The sequence below is a fragment of the Eubalaena glacialis genome, chromosome 19, assembly GCF_028564815.1.
Source record: "Eubalaena glacialis isolate mEubGla1 chromosome 19, mEubGla1.1.hap2.+ XY, whole genome shotgun sequence".
NCBI lineage: Eukaryota > Metazoa > Chordata > Mammalia > Artiodactyla > Balaenidae > Eubalaena > Eubalaena glacialis.
In genome coordinates, this window is record NC_083734.1 from 8,285,704 (window position 1) to 8,304,948 (window position 19,245).

Genomic DNA, 19,245 nt, shown 5'->3' on the forward strand with positions numbered 1-19,245 from the left:
TTAGGAACGAAAAAAGGAATACCACGATAGATGTAACAGACCTTAAAAAGATCTTAAGGGAATATAAACAATATGCCGATAAATTTGAAAAGCTAGATGAAGTAGACAAATTCCTAGAAAAACACATTACTACAGCTGACACCAGAAGAAACAGAAAATCTGAATGTAATAGTCCTAATTAATCCATAATTAAAAGCCTTGCAATAAAGAAAACTCTGGGCCCAAATGGCTTCACTAGGGTAATCTATCAAACATTTAAGGAAGAAATAATACCCATCTTAAACAAATTCTTCCAGAGAAGTGAGAAAGAGATAATTTGTCTTGAGAAGTCAGCATAAACTTTATGCTGATAAAGGCAGTACCTGATAAAACCTGATAAAGGCAGTACAAACATACCTCGTATATTGTACTTTGCCTTATTGGGCTGCTCAGATACTGTGTTTTTTACAAACTGAAGGTTTGTGGCAACCCCATGTTGTCAGATGATGGCTAGCATTTTTTAGCAATGAAGTATTTTTAAATTAAGGTATGTACATTATTTTTTTAGACACAATGCTATTGCACACTTAACAGACTATAGTATAGTGTACGCATAACTTTTATATGCACTGGGAAACCAAAAAATTCATGTGAGTTGCCTTATTGCGATATTTGCTTTACTATAGTGGTCCGGAACCAAACCACAGTATCTCCAAGGTATGCCTGTACAAGAAAAGAAAATTATTCCTGAATGTAGATGAGGAACTGCTAAACAAAACACAGTGTTAGCAAACAGTCCAGCAGGAGGGGAGAGAGATGACTATATCAGGACCTAGTTGGATTTCTTCCAGGAGTGCAAGGTAGTTTGAGAGGTTACTGCATTCATTATTAACAGGATAAAGGAAAAACCATCTCAACAGATGTAGAAATGCTTTACTGTTGTAAAGCACAGTAATAATTTTAAAAGGTTGATCTGGTCCATTTCTTTTGTCTACAGGTGAAGAAATTTTCCACCCATTGGGTATAAAGCAGCCTCTCAGTGAAATTTTCCGCTACTGATTTCCTTTACCTGCCCCGTTCTCGGGAAGTTGAGTTTTTAAAGTTAGGTGATGCATCTCTAACCAGAGAGACTGACACCGCTTTCTCTCTCTCTTCTCCTCCCCAGCCTCACCTTCTTGCAGTTCCCAGTATTGATGCACCAGGTCGAGGCCAACGGTAAGGAAGGACATACCTCTGACACGTAGGACATCCACTCTTTCTCACTGTCGGGCCTCTTAGAGTAAGAGTTGTAGAAGATGACGTCTTTCACCAGCACAGCCAGGGCTCTCAGGATGAAAGAAGCAAACAAGTTCATGTGGATATAGTTGCGTGTGCAGTGGAGTTTTCTGTGCAAGGAGAAAACCGAGTGTCTTCCCTCAGAAAAGAATGGCTCAGACCAACAGGTGTGTGCCTGAAACCTGTGTATCTGTCACTGAAGGGCACAGGTTCAGAGTGTAGTCTCCAGAGCTGGATAGCTGACTTAAAGGATCTTTCCTCTCTGTGCCTCATTTTCCTCATGTGTAAGATGGAGAGAATAACAGCTATCATCTATAGAATGCTCAACATGCCAGGCTATGTTCCAAGCTGTTTGCCTGTGGGTACTTATGGGTATCCTTACTCCTTACAGCTCCCAACATTACAAATGGGGGAATTGAGGCAGAAAGCTTAAGTCCAAAGTCCCAGAGCAGTAAGCGGCAGAGCTGAGATTTAGACCCAGAAACTCTGAGGTCAATATATGGCTCTCCGAGACTCTACTCCCTGTAAGAACAAGGGCACTCACCACAGAGGGCTGCAGGAGGATTCAACCAGTTAATGGGTGAAAAGTGCTCACACAGTACCTGGCACTTAAGTGCCTGGAAAATATCAGCTCTCATGACCTCCCTCACCCAGCTGGAGCCTCCTGTGCCGGCTGATGTAAAACTGCATCCTCGGTCTCTCTAGCGAAAGGACCCTTTTCCATCACTGTGCTGTCAGAGCCCTGCCTATGCCCCTGTGCAGCATATGTCCGTCCAGTCCTGCCTTGCTTTAGAGCTAGTATTACTTTGTTAGTTTCCAAAAAGATTTGAGCGGGTCTTTGTGTTTTACTATTTATGCATCCTTCTCCCTAGACTGGGCCCAGAGCCAGAGACAAAATGGACACGTGGTCGACCCAGGCTCTGCTAAAGTTACTTCCTCCAGGGCCAGGCGGTTATTTTCTCCTGGCCTGGTTCTGGGACTTTGGGAAGGTGCGTGGAGGAGGGCACAGATAGCAGAGGGCACAGGCTGTGGAATTCTCTCCCATTGTTCAGTCATTGTTCTCCCAGTCGGGTAAGTGGTCATGACTCTGCTCTCTGCTCTAGGACCTCAAGAACATCGTGGGATTGAGGGGTGAGGTGGGGCCAGCCCTGGGCCTCACAGAGCCCAGGTGGGAGCTGCTCTGGAGTTAGCATCCAGGTCTCCAGGGTCCCCATCCAGGTCTCCAGGGTCCCCATCCAGGTCTCCACAGCTGCGTCGAATGCTCACTCTGCCACATTACACTCCGCTGTGTTCCTGAATGGACCAAGACCAGGACGCCATGTTCCTGAATGGACCGAGACCAGGACGCCATGTTCCTGAATGGACCGAGACCAGGACGCCATGTTCCTGAATGGACCGAGACCAGGACGCCATGTTCCTGAATGGACCGAGACCAGGACGCCGTGTTCCTGAATGGACCGAGACCAGGACGCCATGTTCCTGAATGGACCGAGACCAGGAGACAGCCTTGGAGGGCTCCCTAGGGGGTCTATAAATATCTCACTCGGGTCGTTTCTAAAAACGTGATTTCGTAAAATGCATCCAGGTTTTGGATTCTGAAAGACGGTAGAAGGGAGTGAAAATGCTCAGGCTCTGGACCGCCCGGTGTGATCCTGGCTCCATCACTTGCCAGCTGTGTGATTGTGAGCAAGTCACGTCATCTCTCCATATTTCAGTTAACTCACTTATAAAATGGGGTAATAATAAGGCTAATCTCCTAGGATTGGAATTCATCCTAATTCTGATTAGAAAGAGACTTAAATGACTTAATGCAGGTAACGTGCTTAGAACAGTGCCTGGCACCAAGGAAGCACTCAAATGACTGATGGCTAATTGGAGTCCGAGGGCCCTGGATTAAAACCCCAGCTCTCCCACTCACTAATTCGTTTCGGGGAAGTTTCTTAATCTTGTCCATAAAAATAATGCATCTGGTAGAGTTGTGGTGAGAAGGGGCTGTGGTAGTAATGGGTGTAACTAGGAATTTAGACCAGGGCTGGGCAGAGGTCATCTAATCCAAAAGGGGCAAAAGCAGAGTTAGGAGTCCCAGATTCCAGTCCTAGCTGTGCTTTGCGACCTGGGGTGACCCAGTGTCTTTCTCTGGACCTCTGAGATCCCTTTCCTTTGCCTACAAAATGGGACGGATCTCTCGGATCCCTTCCAGCTCTGAGGAGCCATGAAATCATCCAGCCCAGTCTCCTGCCTTCTAAAGGGAGCCAACGAGCACATGCCTGGGTACCTGTCTGAACATGTGACAGCAGAAGTTCCACTCACCGAAGAAACAAGAGGAGGGTGAGAGCCAGGAAGAGGGAGACGATGGAGAGGGAGTACCCCACAGTGTACAACAGCTGCAAGGTCGACAGCAAGGCGCGGTGTTCCACCTGAACGCAGAGAAAGAGCAGGTGTGACCGCCAAGCCAGGCAGCTATGGTGTCCAACCCCCTCTCCATGCCTCGAACCCTAGTAGACCTGTTTATACCACAGCTCTCTGGCACATCTCAGAGTTCGAGAAACCTTCATGAGTGAAGAGCCCACTGGGGGGGGTCTCACCTCCATGGCTGGTCCCACTGCCCAGCAGTGATGCACTGAGATTCACAATATCATAGGAGCATCGTGCCCAGGACAAGAGGACATCTTGGGAATGAGGACAGGTTCTTTGCCCCCAAACGTGCTGTCCCTAGAGCATCGGGGTCCCTGTCTCTGGAAGACAGGGCCGGGTTTCCATCTGGATGTCTCCTTCCTAAAGTAACTTTTCACAGATGATCTCTTCAACAAAGACCCACTTAAACACTGGAATATTTTCCCTGAGTCCCAGGATACCCTGATTGTGAACAGAGGTTAGTTTACTGGCAATTCTGTTATTAAGTGTGATTTTCCAAAGGAAATCCCATCTTTTCACTCAATCCACTGTGCATATAGCCATCAAGATTATGTTTCTGAATAAATTTTTGCACAAGAACCCACAGTAAATACGTATTACCTGCTAGGTTATGCCTAAACTTCTCTGCATAACTCTTTCATCAGCTTTACTGAAGTATAATTGGGGTACAATACGCTGCACACATTTAAAGTATAAACCTTGGTGAATTTGAACATGAATATATCTGTGATTTCATCACCACATTTCATCACCACATTCAAGACCATGAACATTTCCATCACCTCCTGAAAGTTTCCTTGTGACCCCTTGGAATTCATCCCCTCTCACTATCCCTTGCCTTTAGAGAGTAGTTTGCATTTTCTAAAATGTTATATAAATGGAATCTTATAATATTCTATTTTTTGTCAGGCTTATTTCCCTCAGAATAATTATTTAGAGATTCATCCATGTCATAGCATATACCAATAGTTCATTCCTTGGCTATTGTCAAAAAGGCAAGAAATAACAAGTGTTGGTGAGAATGTGGAGAAAAGCAAGCCCTCCTACACTGTTGATGGGAATGCAAACTGGTGCAGCCACTATGGAAAACAGTATGGAGATTCCTTCCAAAAATTAAGACTAGAACTACCATTTGATCCAGCTATCCCACTTCTTGATATTGATCCAAAGAATACAAAAACACTAATTCAAAAAGATATATACACTCTTATGTTCATTACTTACAACAGCCAAGATATGGAAACACCCAAAGTGCCCAGCAACAGTTGAGTGGCTAAAGAAGATATGGTAAATATATACAAGAATACTACTCGGCCATTAAAAAAGATGAAATCTTGCCATTTGCAAAAACATGGATGAAACTTGAGGGTATTATCGTGAGTGAAATAAGTCAGACAGAGAAAGACAAATACTGTATGATTTCACTCATATGTGGAATATAAAAAAATGAACAAAAACAAAAAACAAAATAAACGATCAAACCAAACAAAACCAAACACGTATATACAGAGTAGTGGTTACCAGAGGGGGAGGGGCAGGGGGATGGTGAAAAGAGTACAGGGGATCAACTATATGGCAGTGGATGGAAAGTAAATTTTTGGTAGTGAGCACGCTGTAGGGTATACAGAAGTAGCAATAGAATGTTGTCTACATGAAACTTAAATAATGCTGTAGACCAATATTACCTCAATAAAGAGTAAATCTAAAATTTTTAAAAATTTAATAGTTTATTCCTTTTTTATTGCTGAGCAGTATTCCATTGTGAATACACCGCAATTTATTTATGCACTCACCCACTGATGGACATTTGGATTGTTTTCAGGGTTTGGCTCTCACATATAAAGTTGCTTGGAGAATTTCTGTACAACTTTTTATGTGGACATGGGTTTTCATTTCTCTCAGATAAACATCTAGAAATAGAATGATGTGGTAGCATGGTGTACGTTTTAACTTCTCAAGAAACTGCCAAACTGTTTTCTAAATAAGTTGTATCAATTTACATTCCCACCAGAGTGCCAGCTGCTTGAGGGTCTACTACCATTTCCTACAATCAGTCTTCTAAATTTTAATCATTCTGAGGGGTGTGTAGTAGTACCTTATGGTGGCTTTATTTGCACTTCTCTAATGATTAATGATTTGAGAATCACTCCGTGTGCATATTTGCCATCTGTATATTTTATTTAGTAAAGTATCTGTTGAAATATTCGGCCACCTTTTAAATTGGATTGTTGGTCTTAATTTTGAATTGTAAATCTTCTTTATATATTCTAGATATAAATCTGTCAGATACATGTTTTGCCAGTATTTTCTCTCATTTTCTGGCTTGCCTTTTTATTTTTTTAACAGTGTCTTTAACAGAGCATAAGTTTTTAATTTTGATAAAGTCCAATTTATCAACTTTTTCTTTTACAGTCGTTTCCCGTTATCTGCAGTTTTGCTCTCTGTGGTTTCAGTTACCTGCTGTCAACCTTCGGTCCAAAAATATTAAATGGAAAATTTCAAAAACAAACAATTCATGAATTTTAAATTGTGCGCCATTCTGGGCTTCCCTGGTGGCGCAGTGGTTGAGAGTCTGCCTGACAATGCAGGGGACACGGGTTCGAGCCCTGGTCCGGGAAGATCCCACATGCCGCAGAGCGACTAGGCCCGTGAGCCACAATTGCTGAGCCTGCGCGTCTGGAGCCTGTGCTCCGCAACAAGAGAGGCCGCGATGGTGAGAGGCCCCGCACCGCGATGAAGAGTGGCCCCCGCTTGCTGCAACTACAGAAAGCCCTCGCACAGAAACGAAGACCCAACACAGCCATAAATAAATAAATAAATAAATAAATAAATAATTTTTAAAAATATAAATAAATAAATAAATAAATAAATAAATAAATAAATTGTGTGCCATTCTAAGTAGCGTGGTGAAATCTCACACCGCCCCGCTCTGTCCTTCCTGAGCCATGAATCATCCCTCTGTCCAGCATATCCTGCCCGTCAGTCACTTAGTACCTCTCTTGGTTATTAGCTAGACTGTCTTGGTACAGCAGTGTTTGTGTTCAAGTGACCCTTATTTTACTTAATAATGGCCCCAAAGAGTAGTGATGCTGGCAATTCGGATGTGCCAAAGAGAAGCCACGAAGTGCTTCCTTTAAGTGAAAAGATGAAAGCTCTCAACTTAATAAGGAAAGAAAAAAAAATCATATGCCGAGGTTGCTAAGATCTACAGTAAGAATCAATCTTCTACCTGTGAAATTTTAGAGAAGCGTGCTAGTCTTGTCACACTTCAAACTGCAAAAGTTACGGCCACAGTGCATGATGAACGCACAGTGAAGATGGAAAAGACAGTAAGTGTGTACAATTTTGAAAGACAGAGACACACACACACAGACACACACACACACACACAATCTCCTTAAAAAAGCACCAGTTAACATGCATAAGGACCCCCAGTGAGTTGTCAGTTGGAAGAACATAACATATCTTGTTTGCCAAAACTCCAAAGGGCATAGATTTAATAACACTAGCCTTTTTTGGGCAAAAATTCAACCCTCTACTAGAAACACAGGTAAACATGGCCAGAAACTTTTTTTTTTAAGTATTTGATTTCTTGGAAATATGGCCATTTGCAGAGAGGGGGAGGCAATGCCCGTGTTCTCACTGCTCTAAAGAGAGAAAACTTTACTTCCTGTCTTGGAAAGTGCAGTTTTCCCATCTTGCTTTGCTGTCCCTGTCGGCAGACCTCAGCCCAGAGCAAGCAGCAGGCATCTCACACCTGCTGGTGAATTCCTTGTCACCACCTCTGTTTCCCGTCTCTTTAGAGTCACCTGCGGAGCTTTCCCACCAGTACTGACACCTAGACCCCCACCACACGCCCACTGACTCAGAATCTGTGAAATCATTCATTCAATATTTACTAAGTGCCCACTGTATGTAAAGGCTTTTGTGCACCTTTAGCAGCACTAGGCCAGGGGTGGCAGGTATTCTGATATAACTCTGACTTTGTCATTGTTCTCAAGCAGCTTCGTCCAGGAGGGAAGATAAGAAATATATACAAAGTGCCCAGTTCACAGCACGCAGTTAGCATGAGTTTGGTGTTGTGAGAAAAGTCAGGCAAATCCTTGAGATAAGCTGAATCCAACCCAACCACAGGTATGATTTTAATACCTTTAAGAGGTGTGACCTGTCACATGGTCTAGGGAACACGGACTTCTGCCAACTCAAGTAATAAAGTTAAAAAGAGGTTGAGAAAAAATTCCCTGCGGAGGTAGAGGATCTGATGGAAGGTTCTTCATGCCTCATGGGAAGATGTGATAGACAAGAGAGCCAAGGATGGGCCAGTTCCTACTGGGAAGGAACCACAGACATGATATGATGATTTACTGCCCAGCAAACAGGCTGGATCCTGGTGACGGAGCCAGCACTCTTACTTACGTCGTGGTGACGAGGGGTCAGGCTCTCTCCAGAGAACTGTATGTCTGTCAACTCTTTCAACCCTCACACGGTACATGCAATAAACACACTCTGTTGGGGATGGACGGGGAAGCAGAGGCACAGAGCAGTGAAGGGTGGGGTATAAACAGCTAGGGAGCAAAGACTCTGGACGTGAAGTCGGGCTGCCAGGCCCTTGGCCTTGAGCTTGTACCCCGGCTGCTAGGTGTGTGTCCCTCAGGACACACTGTCTCCTGCCACCACCAAGTCTACATTCTACGAGGGGGCAGATGCCAGAGAATGTCAGAGAGTGACAGGTGCTGTAAAGGCTGGGGGGAATGGTAGAAAGTGACCATGGAGACCATTCTCCATGGGGTGGCCTTGGAAGACTTCATTTGGAAGGAGACATTGAGCTTGAAATGTGACTGATGGGAAGGAGAAGCCACAGAAGAGCTGGGGAAAGTGTTCCAGGCGGAAGGAACAGCAAGCACAGAGGCTGGGGCGCCTTCCTTGAGAGGTTCACATGTCATCCCAGCAGCAGAAGAGATTCTGTGGCTGCCGTCCGGGTTGCTGTTTTGGGTGACGGAGGACCTTCCCAGGTGAGTCTGGGGCAGGCGCACTGGGGGCGGGCTCTTTGTGTGGCCCCTATTGCGGGGACCCCGGCAGAGGTTGGTTTGGGCCCCAGGGCCCGTCCTCACCGAGCCCAGCTGACTCACTTTTTGTTTGAAGCTGTGGTCCTCAGCGCATTCGGAGTTGTCCTGCCAAATATCTGTGGAGTTCTCCAGCGTCTGCCAAGTGCCCTGAGAAAGGCAGTATCTGTAGGCCCTTGCGGAGTTCTCTGAAAGTAAACACAGCTCTGGGGGAAAGGTCAGAACATGCAGCCCGTTCCCCGAGCACGTGGGAAGGCCCTCATCCTCACCGCAAAGCTGTGGAAAATCCCAGGGAAAAGGAATTTTCACTTCCCCTTCTGGGGGCTCATAGCATCCTTGCTGTTTATTTAGGATGGAAAGAAAAACACGGAAGCCTCTACATCTCATAACAAACCATGTTCCGTTAATGTCTGCTGTGTTTACCCAAAGTCCCCGGAGCTGGAACGGTCCCTCGTGACTCAGAGATGTGACAGCCCTCCAAGGTGTGGCCCAGCTGGGAGATGCAGACCTGGGGCTTCCTGATGCCCAAGAGGCCGTGTGCCATGAAGAAGACAGGGCGCTGGACCGAGCCAGCTCTGCCACCTATGAGCTCTGTGGCCTTGGGCAGCGCCTTACCCCTCTCTGTCCCTCAATTCCTGCTTCTGATGACAAGTCTTGACTATCCTACCTCCAATATTTTTCTTTACTCTTTCTTCTTCTTCCCAACCTCTTGCCTCTACCTGTATCCACATCCTCATCCTCTCTTTTTCTGGACCACTGCAGGAGCTTCCAAACTCGCCTCTCCGATCCCCCTCCATCCCTCAGTTCATCAACCACAGGCTACCAGCCTCATCTCCCCAAACCACAAACGCTACGATGTCCTTCTCATGCCTTAACACCTTCACTGGCTCCACATAATCTTTCTCTACAGAGGGGAGTTTAAAGCCTGTAGCATAAAGCACAGTTTGCTTCGCGATCAGGTCCCAGCCTCGTGGTCAGTCTTCTGTGCCTGTATATTCTCTCCCTTCTCATATTCTAATGCTCCTTCCTCTAATCTCATCCGCAAGAACTCTGCTCCATCCTTTCTTCTCCAAATCCCTCCACTCGTGCCACGTCCTCCTTTGACATCAGGCACCCCATTTGGATTCTAAAAATTCGATGCACACGATGTCGAGGGGAAGAGTAACTTCCTACCTTTTGGGACTCACACTCCCTTGAGTACATTTCAGGAGCCCAGAACCCAAATTTTTTTTAAAAGGCCTTTAACTCAACTTCTTTGTAAGTTTGGATTTTTGATCACTTTTTCTCTTAAAGTGGAATCGACCTGTGTTTTTAGCTCTTGGGAAGGAACAGGTAGACGGTAGAGCTGGGCGATGCTGATCTGTTCCATGTGCCCTCAAGGAGTCGCAGACTTTCGGGTCCTTAAAGCCCTGAAGGAATCCAAGGGGTGTGGGGCCTTGGTGGGGCTCGGCCTCATCTCCCACTTACGAAGCACCTACTGTGTGGTGGACCCAATGTGTGCCTTCCCATTCATGCCTCAAAATGCCCTTAAGAATCGGCTGTTATTCACTTCACTTTACAAGGAAACCACAGCTTAGAGGGCTCTGGGAACTTTCCCAAAGTCTCAGAGTATAAAGCCCTCCCTTAGGGCTTCTGACTTCAGCAAGCTCTTTCCTCCCCCACTGAACTGACCCCGCTGGTCCAGCAAACTCTCTAGTATCTTCCCTTCAGCTTCACATCCTCAGGCCTTCTGGGCTAATTCCCACTGAATTTCCCCAGATGACGGTTCCATAGAATATGTCACTACTGCTCCCATCCAGAAATGCATCTTCCTTCGAAATTCTCTCTCTTTGCACTGAAGGCATCAAAATATTGAAACCAAATTTTAACTGATGTGATGATTTCTTGGGCTGAAATTAAGTACAAAATATCACCATCTCGCCTTCTCAAAAACCCATTCTCGGGAATTCCCTGGCGGTCCAATGGTTAGGACTCCATGCTCTCACTGCAGAGGGCCTGGGTTTGATCCCTGGTCGGGGAACTAAGATCCTGCAAGCCGCGCGGTGTGGCCAAAAAAAAAAAAAAAAAAAGAAAGAAAGAAACCCATTCTCATTTTGTTTGGCCTGGAACTTTGTAATCACTGATGTTCCTTGAGAATAGCGGTCTGTTCTTAGATTTGAATTGTTTCACTCCCCACCCGTCCAAAAGCACACAACCAGGAGGCTGGGCTGCTGGGGCAGGTGGAGGTGGGTTCTAAGTAAGGGTCACTTCAGAGCAAGCTAAGGGTAAAATTCCCCATCCAAGTCCCATGGGGCTGAAAAGCACCAATTCGTCCCAACGCTATTGCAAGGGTAGTCTTGATGGCCTTCCTCTCCCTCTGAGAAGCAAAAACCGCATGGATGTCAGCATCCCAGCCTTGCTCCGCATCTCTTTCTCCTCTCCATGACGGTGATAACTCTTACTCTCACTGCAGCAAAGTCTGTGGTAGCCAGACTTGGACTCTCAGCTCTTCAAAGAAAAGAGGGCTCTGATATAAACAGAACCTCCAGACACAGAAGACTTGCAGGAAGACAAGAGAAGAAGCAGAGAGGAAAAGGAAGATGTGTTACTGACAGCTTAGAAGGAGACCTTTCGTGGGAGAAGAGGGCTGGAGAAAAGAACCTGGTTGGAGCCTTCTGCTAACCGCCCCTTGGCTGGTCTGCCCAGGAGGGACCAGCCATAAAGGAAGCGTTAGAAATTGGTAAAATAAGACTTATTACCTTTGCGCCACCAAGGTAAGTATGAAGGGCAGGGAACAGAGACATTTCCTGCAGTGGAATGAGGCCAGCACACATACTGATCAAAGGTCCCGTTACAAACCGTGCCTGCAGAAAGAAGAGGACAAAATAAACTGATGGAGCCCAGAACCCACCTCCCTGGCATCAGAAGCTGGTGTAGGCTGCATAGGGACCAGCAAGGGGCGTCGCACTCTCCAGACGGGTCAAGGATGAGGAACCACGTGGAGAGGACAGGAATCCTTTATGCAGCCCCGCACTGTGGCTCTGTCTACCCAACTTGACCCCTGGCGGTGGTCCAGTCTTTTATGTCAATGTGCACGTCACACTGATTTTGGTTTACTTTACATGAGCTGAACTCTCACAGAAACTCAGGGTCAGGAGGACACTTGGATGTTCAGCCAGCATCTTCTGTCCCATAATTAACTAAATAATTGTCAAACCTTCACCAGTTAGATCCTGGAACACCCTTAATATGAAATGTGCAAAATGACCAGTGGCTATAAGGGGATTTGCAGGACCCAGGTTCTTGGTCATGTGTACCTGACGCAAGCACTACCTGGTCAGACTTCTCTGTTTGAAGACTAATCCAATGATCATTATGAAATATTTGGGCACCTCAAGCTCAGGGTATGATTTACACCCTGGCACTTGGCAATGAGATGCTACAGACATTAGCCCCACCCTTATGGGCCCCCAGAGTCAAATGAGGGGTTTCAGGCTGGTCCCCAAACATCCGTATTGCAAGCTCCTCACTCCTGGTTACCAAGCATCATTTCCTACCATTGGCTCCCTATTAAGCTAGAACTTGGGGGCCATTCAGGGTGAAGAGCCAGGTTGCTGGTATCGGGACCCTGCAAGCGCAGATCTGCTGGATTCTGGGCTGGCTCGGGGCACCCTATGGATCTGGTTGCCAAGTGTCAGCACCCAGTGTGTGGGCACTCACCTGGCTGAGCTGCCCAAAGCGTGGCACCTGATCAGGAGGACCTGCCCTATTTTGACCTCAGAAAGCAATATTCCTCTAGGTGGGAGTGGTTCCTGTAATGAATCAAGCCTTGGTGGCCACCCACCTGGCTGAAGGACTATTTAGAGGGAGGAGGGCATAGCTTGGAGGCTGGGACTGCCTTCAGGTCAGGAAAAGGCAGAGAGAGTTTATAGTGTCCTGTCAACCTCCGGGTCCCTGAATGAAATGATCTGAAAGAAGCCAGGAGAACAAGGAGGAGGCAACTTTCATCCACAGTCCCCAGTCTCAGAGGCAGTGGGCCAAGGCTCCTTATTCCTTTCTTTTCTTTAAAAAAAAAAAGAAAAATAGAATCTGGATGTATCCAAAGAGTCAGCATGTAGGCAGGAGAGGCTGTGGGCTGACCAAACTATTAACCTATTAGCTAGAATGCTCTAAACCTAACGTAGACCAGGATAAGAGAAGTGTTAACACCATGGGAGACTGAAGGACACCCCCCTCAACACACAGTAGATTCCTGGGTTAATCTACAACAGTGGCTCACGTCATGTGATTAGGTGGTCAGTGTGCTGTGACAGATGGCTTTTATCAAAGATGGCCACACACATATATATCCCATCTCGCATGATCTTTTACAATGGAGGCAGGTAGCCTTTCTAACTGTCTGACCCAACTGAACATGGCAGAAGTGACTTCCAAGGCAAGGTCACAAAAGGTAACGTGGCCTCTGGTCATGCTTGTCCTTGCAACCCAGCCACCATGCTGTGAGGAAGCCCAGGCCATATGGAGAGACCACATGGAAGTGTTCCGGCCAACAGCCCCAGCTTGATTCCCAGCATCAACCAGCACACATGGGTGTGAACCAGGCTTCAGATGAATCCAACCCCTGGCCTTTGAGCCTTCCAGCTAAACTCCAGACATTGTAGAGCAGACATAAGCCATCTTCAGTGTGCTCTGTCTGAATTCCTGACCCACAGAAACTGTGAGAGATAATAAATCATTGTTATTACTGTTTTAAGCCACTAAGCTTTGGGGCTATTTGTTATACAGCCATAGATAACTGATACATGTACTTACCAGAAGTTTCCTTGAGTAAGTCTCTCAGACACTTCTCTTTGTACTGAGCCCACTTCCGAGTTGTCTCCTCAAGGAGAGATCCCGTAACCTGAGCAGAGAAAACCATGGTGACCCCCAGTTAGCAGCAAGCACAGAGGCGGCCTTGTTATCATCTCACACCATGATTCTCAAACCTTCCCACTGATGAGTCCATAATGGCCTGCACCTCGAAACAATTTCTTTGGTAACTTATGTCTTATCTTCAAGATACATACACATTTTACATGCACTCCATAATCTAATCATATTGGGTTTGAAACAAACACAAAAGATTTTTTTCAAAATCTTCAATGAGCTTGACATTTCAAGAGGACGCAATGTGCCCATCCTGACGTTTCACAACCAGCCAGAAGAATAGCTGCATGCTTCTAAGACTCTGTGGATCTCAAAGAGGGGAGCAGTGCACTAAGAGGGCTCGACGGTGGTCAGAGAAGAGCCAGAACAATTGCAGGGCCTGTGCTGTCCCGCCCAGGTGGCTGTGGGTCCAGAGTTGAAGACATTGGGTCACAGATGCTCTGCTACTGTACCGAGGCTTCGGGATCTTTTTTCTTTCCAACATCCCATAGAACCTTGGATATACAGCATACATTTTGGGGGGCTTTCCAGATAATTGGGTTGTCTAACAACTTCTAATTGTGTAGCTGAACCATTGGTTTTGGTTTTAAAGGGGCTTTCCCTTCTTCAATTTACTCATTTTAATTGAGAACTGTGTGCCAGGCTTTCCATTAGGAAGGAATTAAGGGGGTACAAAGATGGGCAAGACACAGTCTCTGCCCTAAAGGACTCAGCGTCTGCTAAAGATAAGGTGATTATACAAGCAGCTGGCCTAAGTCGGGTGACAGTCTCACCCTGTCATCCTCTGCTTCCAAACAGGCCCCTACCCTAGTGGCTCAGTTCTGGCACCATCGTCCTCTCAGCCACAAACCAGAAGCCAGGAGTCGTCCCCCACTCCTCCCCTCCCCCCCCCCACCACATCCACCTATGCACCGGAGTCTGTCCTCCTGCGTTTCTCTCCTCTCCAAGCCGGCCTCCCATTCCCTTCACCTCCTCACTGGTGCCACGTCCCCCCTCCATGCTGTTCTAGGGGGACTGGTCCCCAGGGCTGACCTGAGAACGGGGGCTCCCCTGCCTAGTCTTCCCCTCAGGACCCCTTGACTCAAGACTGAACTTCTCAGCCACACCCGTCCCAAGTCTCTCAACCCCCATCCTGTTCTCCCATGACTTGGGATCTTTGCCCTTCCCGTCGGCACCTCCCTTCCACACTCGCTTCCCCTGGCTCACTCCCTGTTCATGTGTCAATGCTCAACTCAAGCTCATGGCCGCTGGTCCCGTTCGGCCACATCTCTCACTGAAGCCTGGAGCTAGTAACCCTCCGCGGTGCCCCAGGACCCCACACACAACCCATCACTTTGTACTGGCATCGGCGGGTCACACGTTCATCTCGCTCACCACCCCGTATGTTCCTGGAGGGCCGAGCTAGCCCTTCATCTCTGAACACCAGCCCTTAGCACAGGGGCTACTGTCCTCTTTCTCCCTCATTGTCCAGCTAGAGAAACAGAGGCTCAGAGATGGAGCGAGGAGGGGGCTGGGAGGAACCCGGCAGGGGTTAAATATGTGATCTGGGCTAAGATCACCCAGCAAATCAGTCAGCTTTGTGGCTTTGTCTCCTCTCACAAGGGGTAACAAACTCAGTGCTTTTCTGGGCCAGGTAGGTAACCTGAAAGAATGAGGTGGGACAGGTGATGGTGGGGCTATTGTAAATTGGGGAGATAGTCCACCAAAAGGCATTCAGACACACACACACACACACACACACACACACACACACACACAGAGAGAACGAAACAAACAAACAAAAACCATCTATGAGCCCCACAGATAGCTAGTTTTTACCTCCTGAGTAATTAGTCCTGTCTACCCCCTCCCTCCTCTGCCCACCATGCCCCCCTGCCCAATCTCATGGCATTCACATTAGGGTCTGTGAGTAGCTGCTTTGTAATTTTTCCAGAGAATCACACAGCCAACTTTCTGAAGAAGAGCTAGTATGGCCATCATTGGACAAGAGGTGCCCAAACTTTCTCAGCTCTCGGTGCCTTTCGTGTCTCGATAATTTTTCCACAGCATCCCCAGGCCAAAAGAAATATCTAAAGTTCCACTAATTAAGTAGGTAGGCCCGAACAAACTTAGTGTCTGCTGGGGATTGTAAAACGTCTCAGACCTGAGAATCAGATTGGCCATCACCACCTGTGCTCCTGTCCCACACTGATTTTTGTGCAGTGCTTGCTTTTTATCACAGCAACTGCAAAGAAGCCCAGCTTTGCAAAGATACAATATCATCCAAAGGAATGGATAATAATAATGAAGCGCTGCTTCCCTCAAAAAATTAAAATATCTAACAGCACCCCTGCGAGTTCACAGCGGTGCCCTGGGGCACCTTAGCACACAATTTGGGAACCATGGGATTAGCCAATAAGTAGTCATCATGATGATAATGATGCTGAAATAATTGGCATTTATCCCTTGGTTTCAGTTTCCAGTGAGTTTTAAATCTCCAGTAATAATCTCTCTCTCAGTTATGGCCCAAGAGGCACAATGGAACATAAGAACACATTGTTTAAAGAAATACACATCCTAATGGGACCATAACTGACTATATTATTTTTACAAATTCAGCAGAGATGTTGATAACCAAATCATCAGCTTCCACATTCCTCCACGTCACCAAAGAAAGACCCTTTCTTGGATAAAGTGCTGTTTATATCCACCAGGACCCGGCAGAGGAAGAGATAATAAAATCAATTGTATAGTGAGCTGTCCCTGGACTAACATTCTCCTGTCCCCCTGCTCTTTGCCATGACTAATAGCCATGGTCAAAAGAAAAAAATAAAACCTAAGAAGCCCTGAATCCGGTCAGTCTAGAAGAGCTGGACAGACTCAGACTGTCTTCCCAGGTATTTGTTCTAACGACACCAAAAACACAGGCGGCAAATCCAAGTTCAATCACAGCCAAATCCAAATAAAGTAATGACGAGTGGATGTTTTCTAACTGGAAAAGTTCAGCTTGATCTCGATTCCTCTCTTCCTTGCATGGGCAACCAGCATCACAACACACTTTGCTGAGAAGGGAGTAAGGAAAAGGGGGGAAAAGCCGCTGCTGACTTGCTTTAAATAAAACTTCTAGGGCTTCCCTGGTGGCGCAGTGGTTGAGAATCTGCCTGCCAATGCAGGGGACACGGGTTCGAGCCCTGGTCTGGGAAGATCCCACATGCCACGGAGCAACTGGGCCCGTGAGCCACAACTACTGAGCCTGCGCGTCTGGAGCCTGTGCTCCGCAACAGGAGAGGCCGCGATAGTGAGAGGCCCGCGCACCGCGATGAAGAGTGGCCCCTGCTCGCCGCAACTAGAGAAAGCCCTCGCACAGAAACGAAGACCCAACACAGCCAAAAATAAAATATAAATAAATAAAAATTAAAAAAAAATAAAACTTCTATTATTCTTTGTTACTGAAGGAATAGACTTCACTGTAAATAAAATAAAAATGAACGGACAAGCAAAAAGGGGAGAAGATGGAATCTTAATCTTTTTAGTCAGAAATAACCATCTCCTTCCAGACTCTTTTCTCTGCACTCACATACATCCTTTTTCTTTCTTCTTTCTTTTCTTTTTCATTTTAACCCAAAAGGAAATCATACTGTTTTGTAGGCTTTCTTCCCACTAGAAGATATATTGTGACTACATTTCCATTTCAAGAACTACACTTCTAAAACACCATTTTAAGAGCTCCATAATTTTCTATGGATGAATGTGATATAATTTATTTTTTAAATCCTCTAGCATTGAACATCTACATTGTTTTAGATGTTTGGTAATATAAATGATGCTGTAATGAAAATATTCTCAGCTAAAAATTTGAGCACATCTTTGTTTTCTTAGGAAAAATTCTCTGAATTGGAATTTCTGGGTCATAGACTACACATTCTTAAAAGGTTTTGACAATGTACTGCCAAACTATCTATCCTAGCCAAAAAAATAATTTTTATTTAAAAATATTCACCTTTTTACACTCTCATCAGCAAAGTATGAAAGAGCCACACATTCACTTCTTAAACAGCCTTAGAGAGTTTATATTTTTTGATGCCAAAGCAACTGCTAATTAACTGAGTTGTGGGGAGGGGGAGGAGAAGTGAGAAGATAGCACCGTTTCCCAGCTCGAATTTAGAAACTAAACTATCCCTGAGAATTTCTCATTAAGTGAATTTTATGAAGACTTCCAGCCAAAAAAATACATCGCGGTCATTTATATCCATGCAGGGCCAGCGTCGATGAGCAAAACTCATCGTGGCAATCTATGCAAAGCCTTGTAACATAAACATCTGGAGAAAGATGGGTTTTAAGATGGGTAACCAAGAGGAGGGTCTTCAGGATTATATACACACACCACAGGACAGACAGAGGGAAGAGGTTCTGAAAACAGACGGGGTGGCAGAGGCGGGGAGGGGACACTGCTCACAGGCACGTTATCAATTATGAAAATACCAAGGTGTGGCTTGGTCAGCGTCATAAGCCAGCCTGAGGCACTGCAGATTCTGCTGTTGTCACATAGAAATATTCGTATGTCAACAGCTTCCAAGGAATGCTGGGGATGAAAGAACACAGGACTGCAAATAGATGGGGGTAGGTGCGACGGCTCCACTGCTCACAAGCTATACCATTGCAGGTGATTGTGTAACTCCTGTGAGTCTTAATTTCCCCATCTGTGAAATGGGTTCATAGGCTCATTGTGCGGGTTTGGGCAAGATGATTTAGGATAAAATGCCAAGTGCTGCAGGAGAGCTTGGTACCTAATAGTTGACACATGGTTGTGGATAGGAGGTGAACAAAACCAGGCAATTAGCTGAATATACTCCGTTTGAATATGAGATAGAGAATTGAAGCAAGGGTGAGAGACCTGTATCAACTCTCCCAACAACGGCCCTGCCACTAAGTAAGTCCCGGGGCAGGTGGCAGGCCAGGCCACGTCCCCTCAGGAATGTTCTGGTCACTCACGAGAGGCAGCCACCATGGCAAGAATCCCATGAAACCATGGTCTGCGCTCACATCTACCATTTGTGAGGGTTTGAAGCCAGCCTCTGGGAGGACTTGGATATAGAGAATTTGGTAGGGGTTTTCTGCCTGTCTGGTTCTGGACCAGCACCAAAGAAAGTCTGATAAGGTGAACACTTATGAGAGCCGGCACCCAGCCCTCCCTCCATGGGAGCAGCAGACATTCAGAATTCCGAGGCTGCAAACAGAGACTAACTCTGTCCATGGACCAAAGGAAGAAGAGAAGCATTTCTCAAGACACTTCCTTACTCAGGTGAATGGAACTGAATTTCCTTCACATCGTGGCCCGGTATAAAAAAGGAACCTCTAAAAGGGAAGGGGCAAAGGTCTCGTCTCCTTGGATAAGAATAAAACAAGCTACCAAGAATGCCCAACTAAAGAAGATAGTTACATACATTATGATACATCCCTAACGACCTTAAACATCATGCCATGGAGCTACATTTTCTGATGTAGTAAAAAAGTTCAACCTCCTTGAGACTCAGTTTTCTCATCTGTAAAATGGGGTTAACAGGAGACCCTCCCTCCCAGGGTTGCTGAGAGCATGAAATGAGATAATAAGGGCCCCAGACCTGGCACC

General features: G+C 46.2%; 1 protein-coding gene across 1 annotated transcript in view; it reads right to left on the bottom strand.

The window, feature by feature from the left end:
* GLP2R (glucagon like peptide 2 receptor) overlaps window positions 1–19,245 on the bottom strand; it is a 47,269-nt gene that overhangs the window by 27,083 nt on the left and 941 nt on the right. The window contains exons 2-6 of the mRNA XM_061175925.1: window positions 13,524–13,611; window positions 11,471–11,575; window positions 8,799–8,920; window positions 3,565–3,671; window positions 1,211–1,364 (exon numbers count right to left, since the gene is read on the bottom strand). Of these exons, the coding sequence (XP_061031908.1) occupies window positions 1,211–1,364; window positions 3,565–3,671; window positions 8,799–8,920; window positions 11,471–11,575; window positions 13,524–13,611 (576 nt within the window). The remainder of the gene's footprint in view (window positions 1–1,210; window positions 1,365–3,564; window positions 3,672–8,798; window positions 8,921–11,470; window positions 11,576–13,523; window positions 13,612–19,245) is intronic.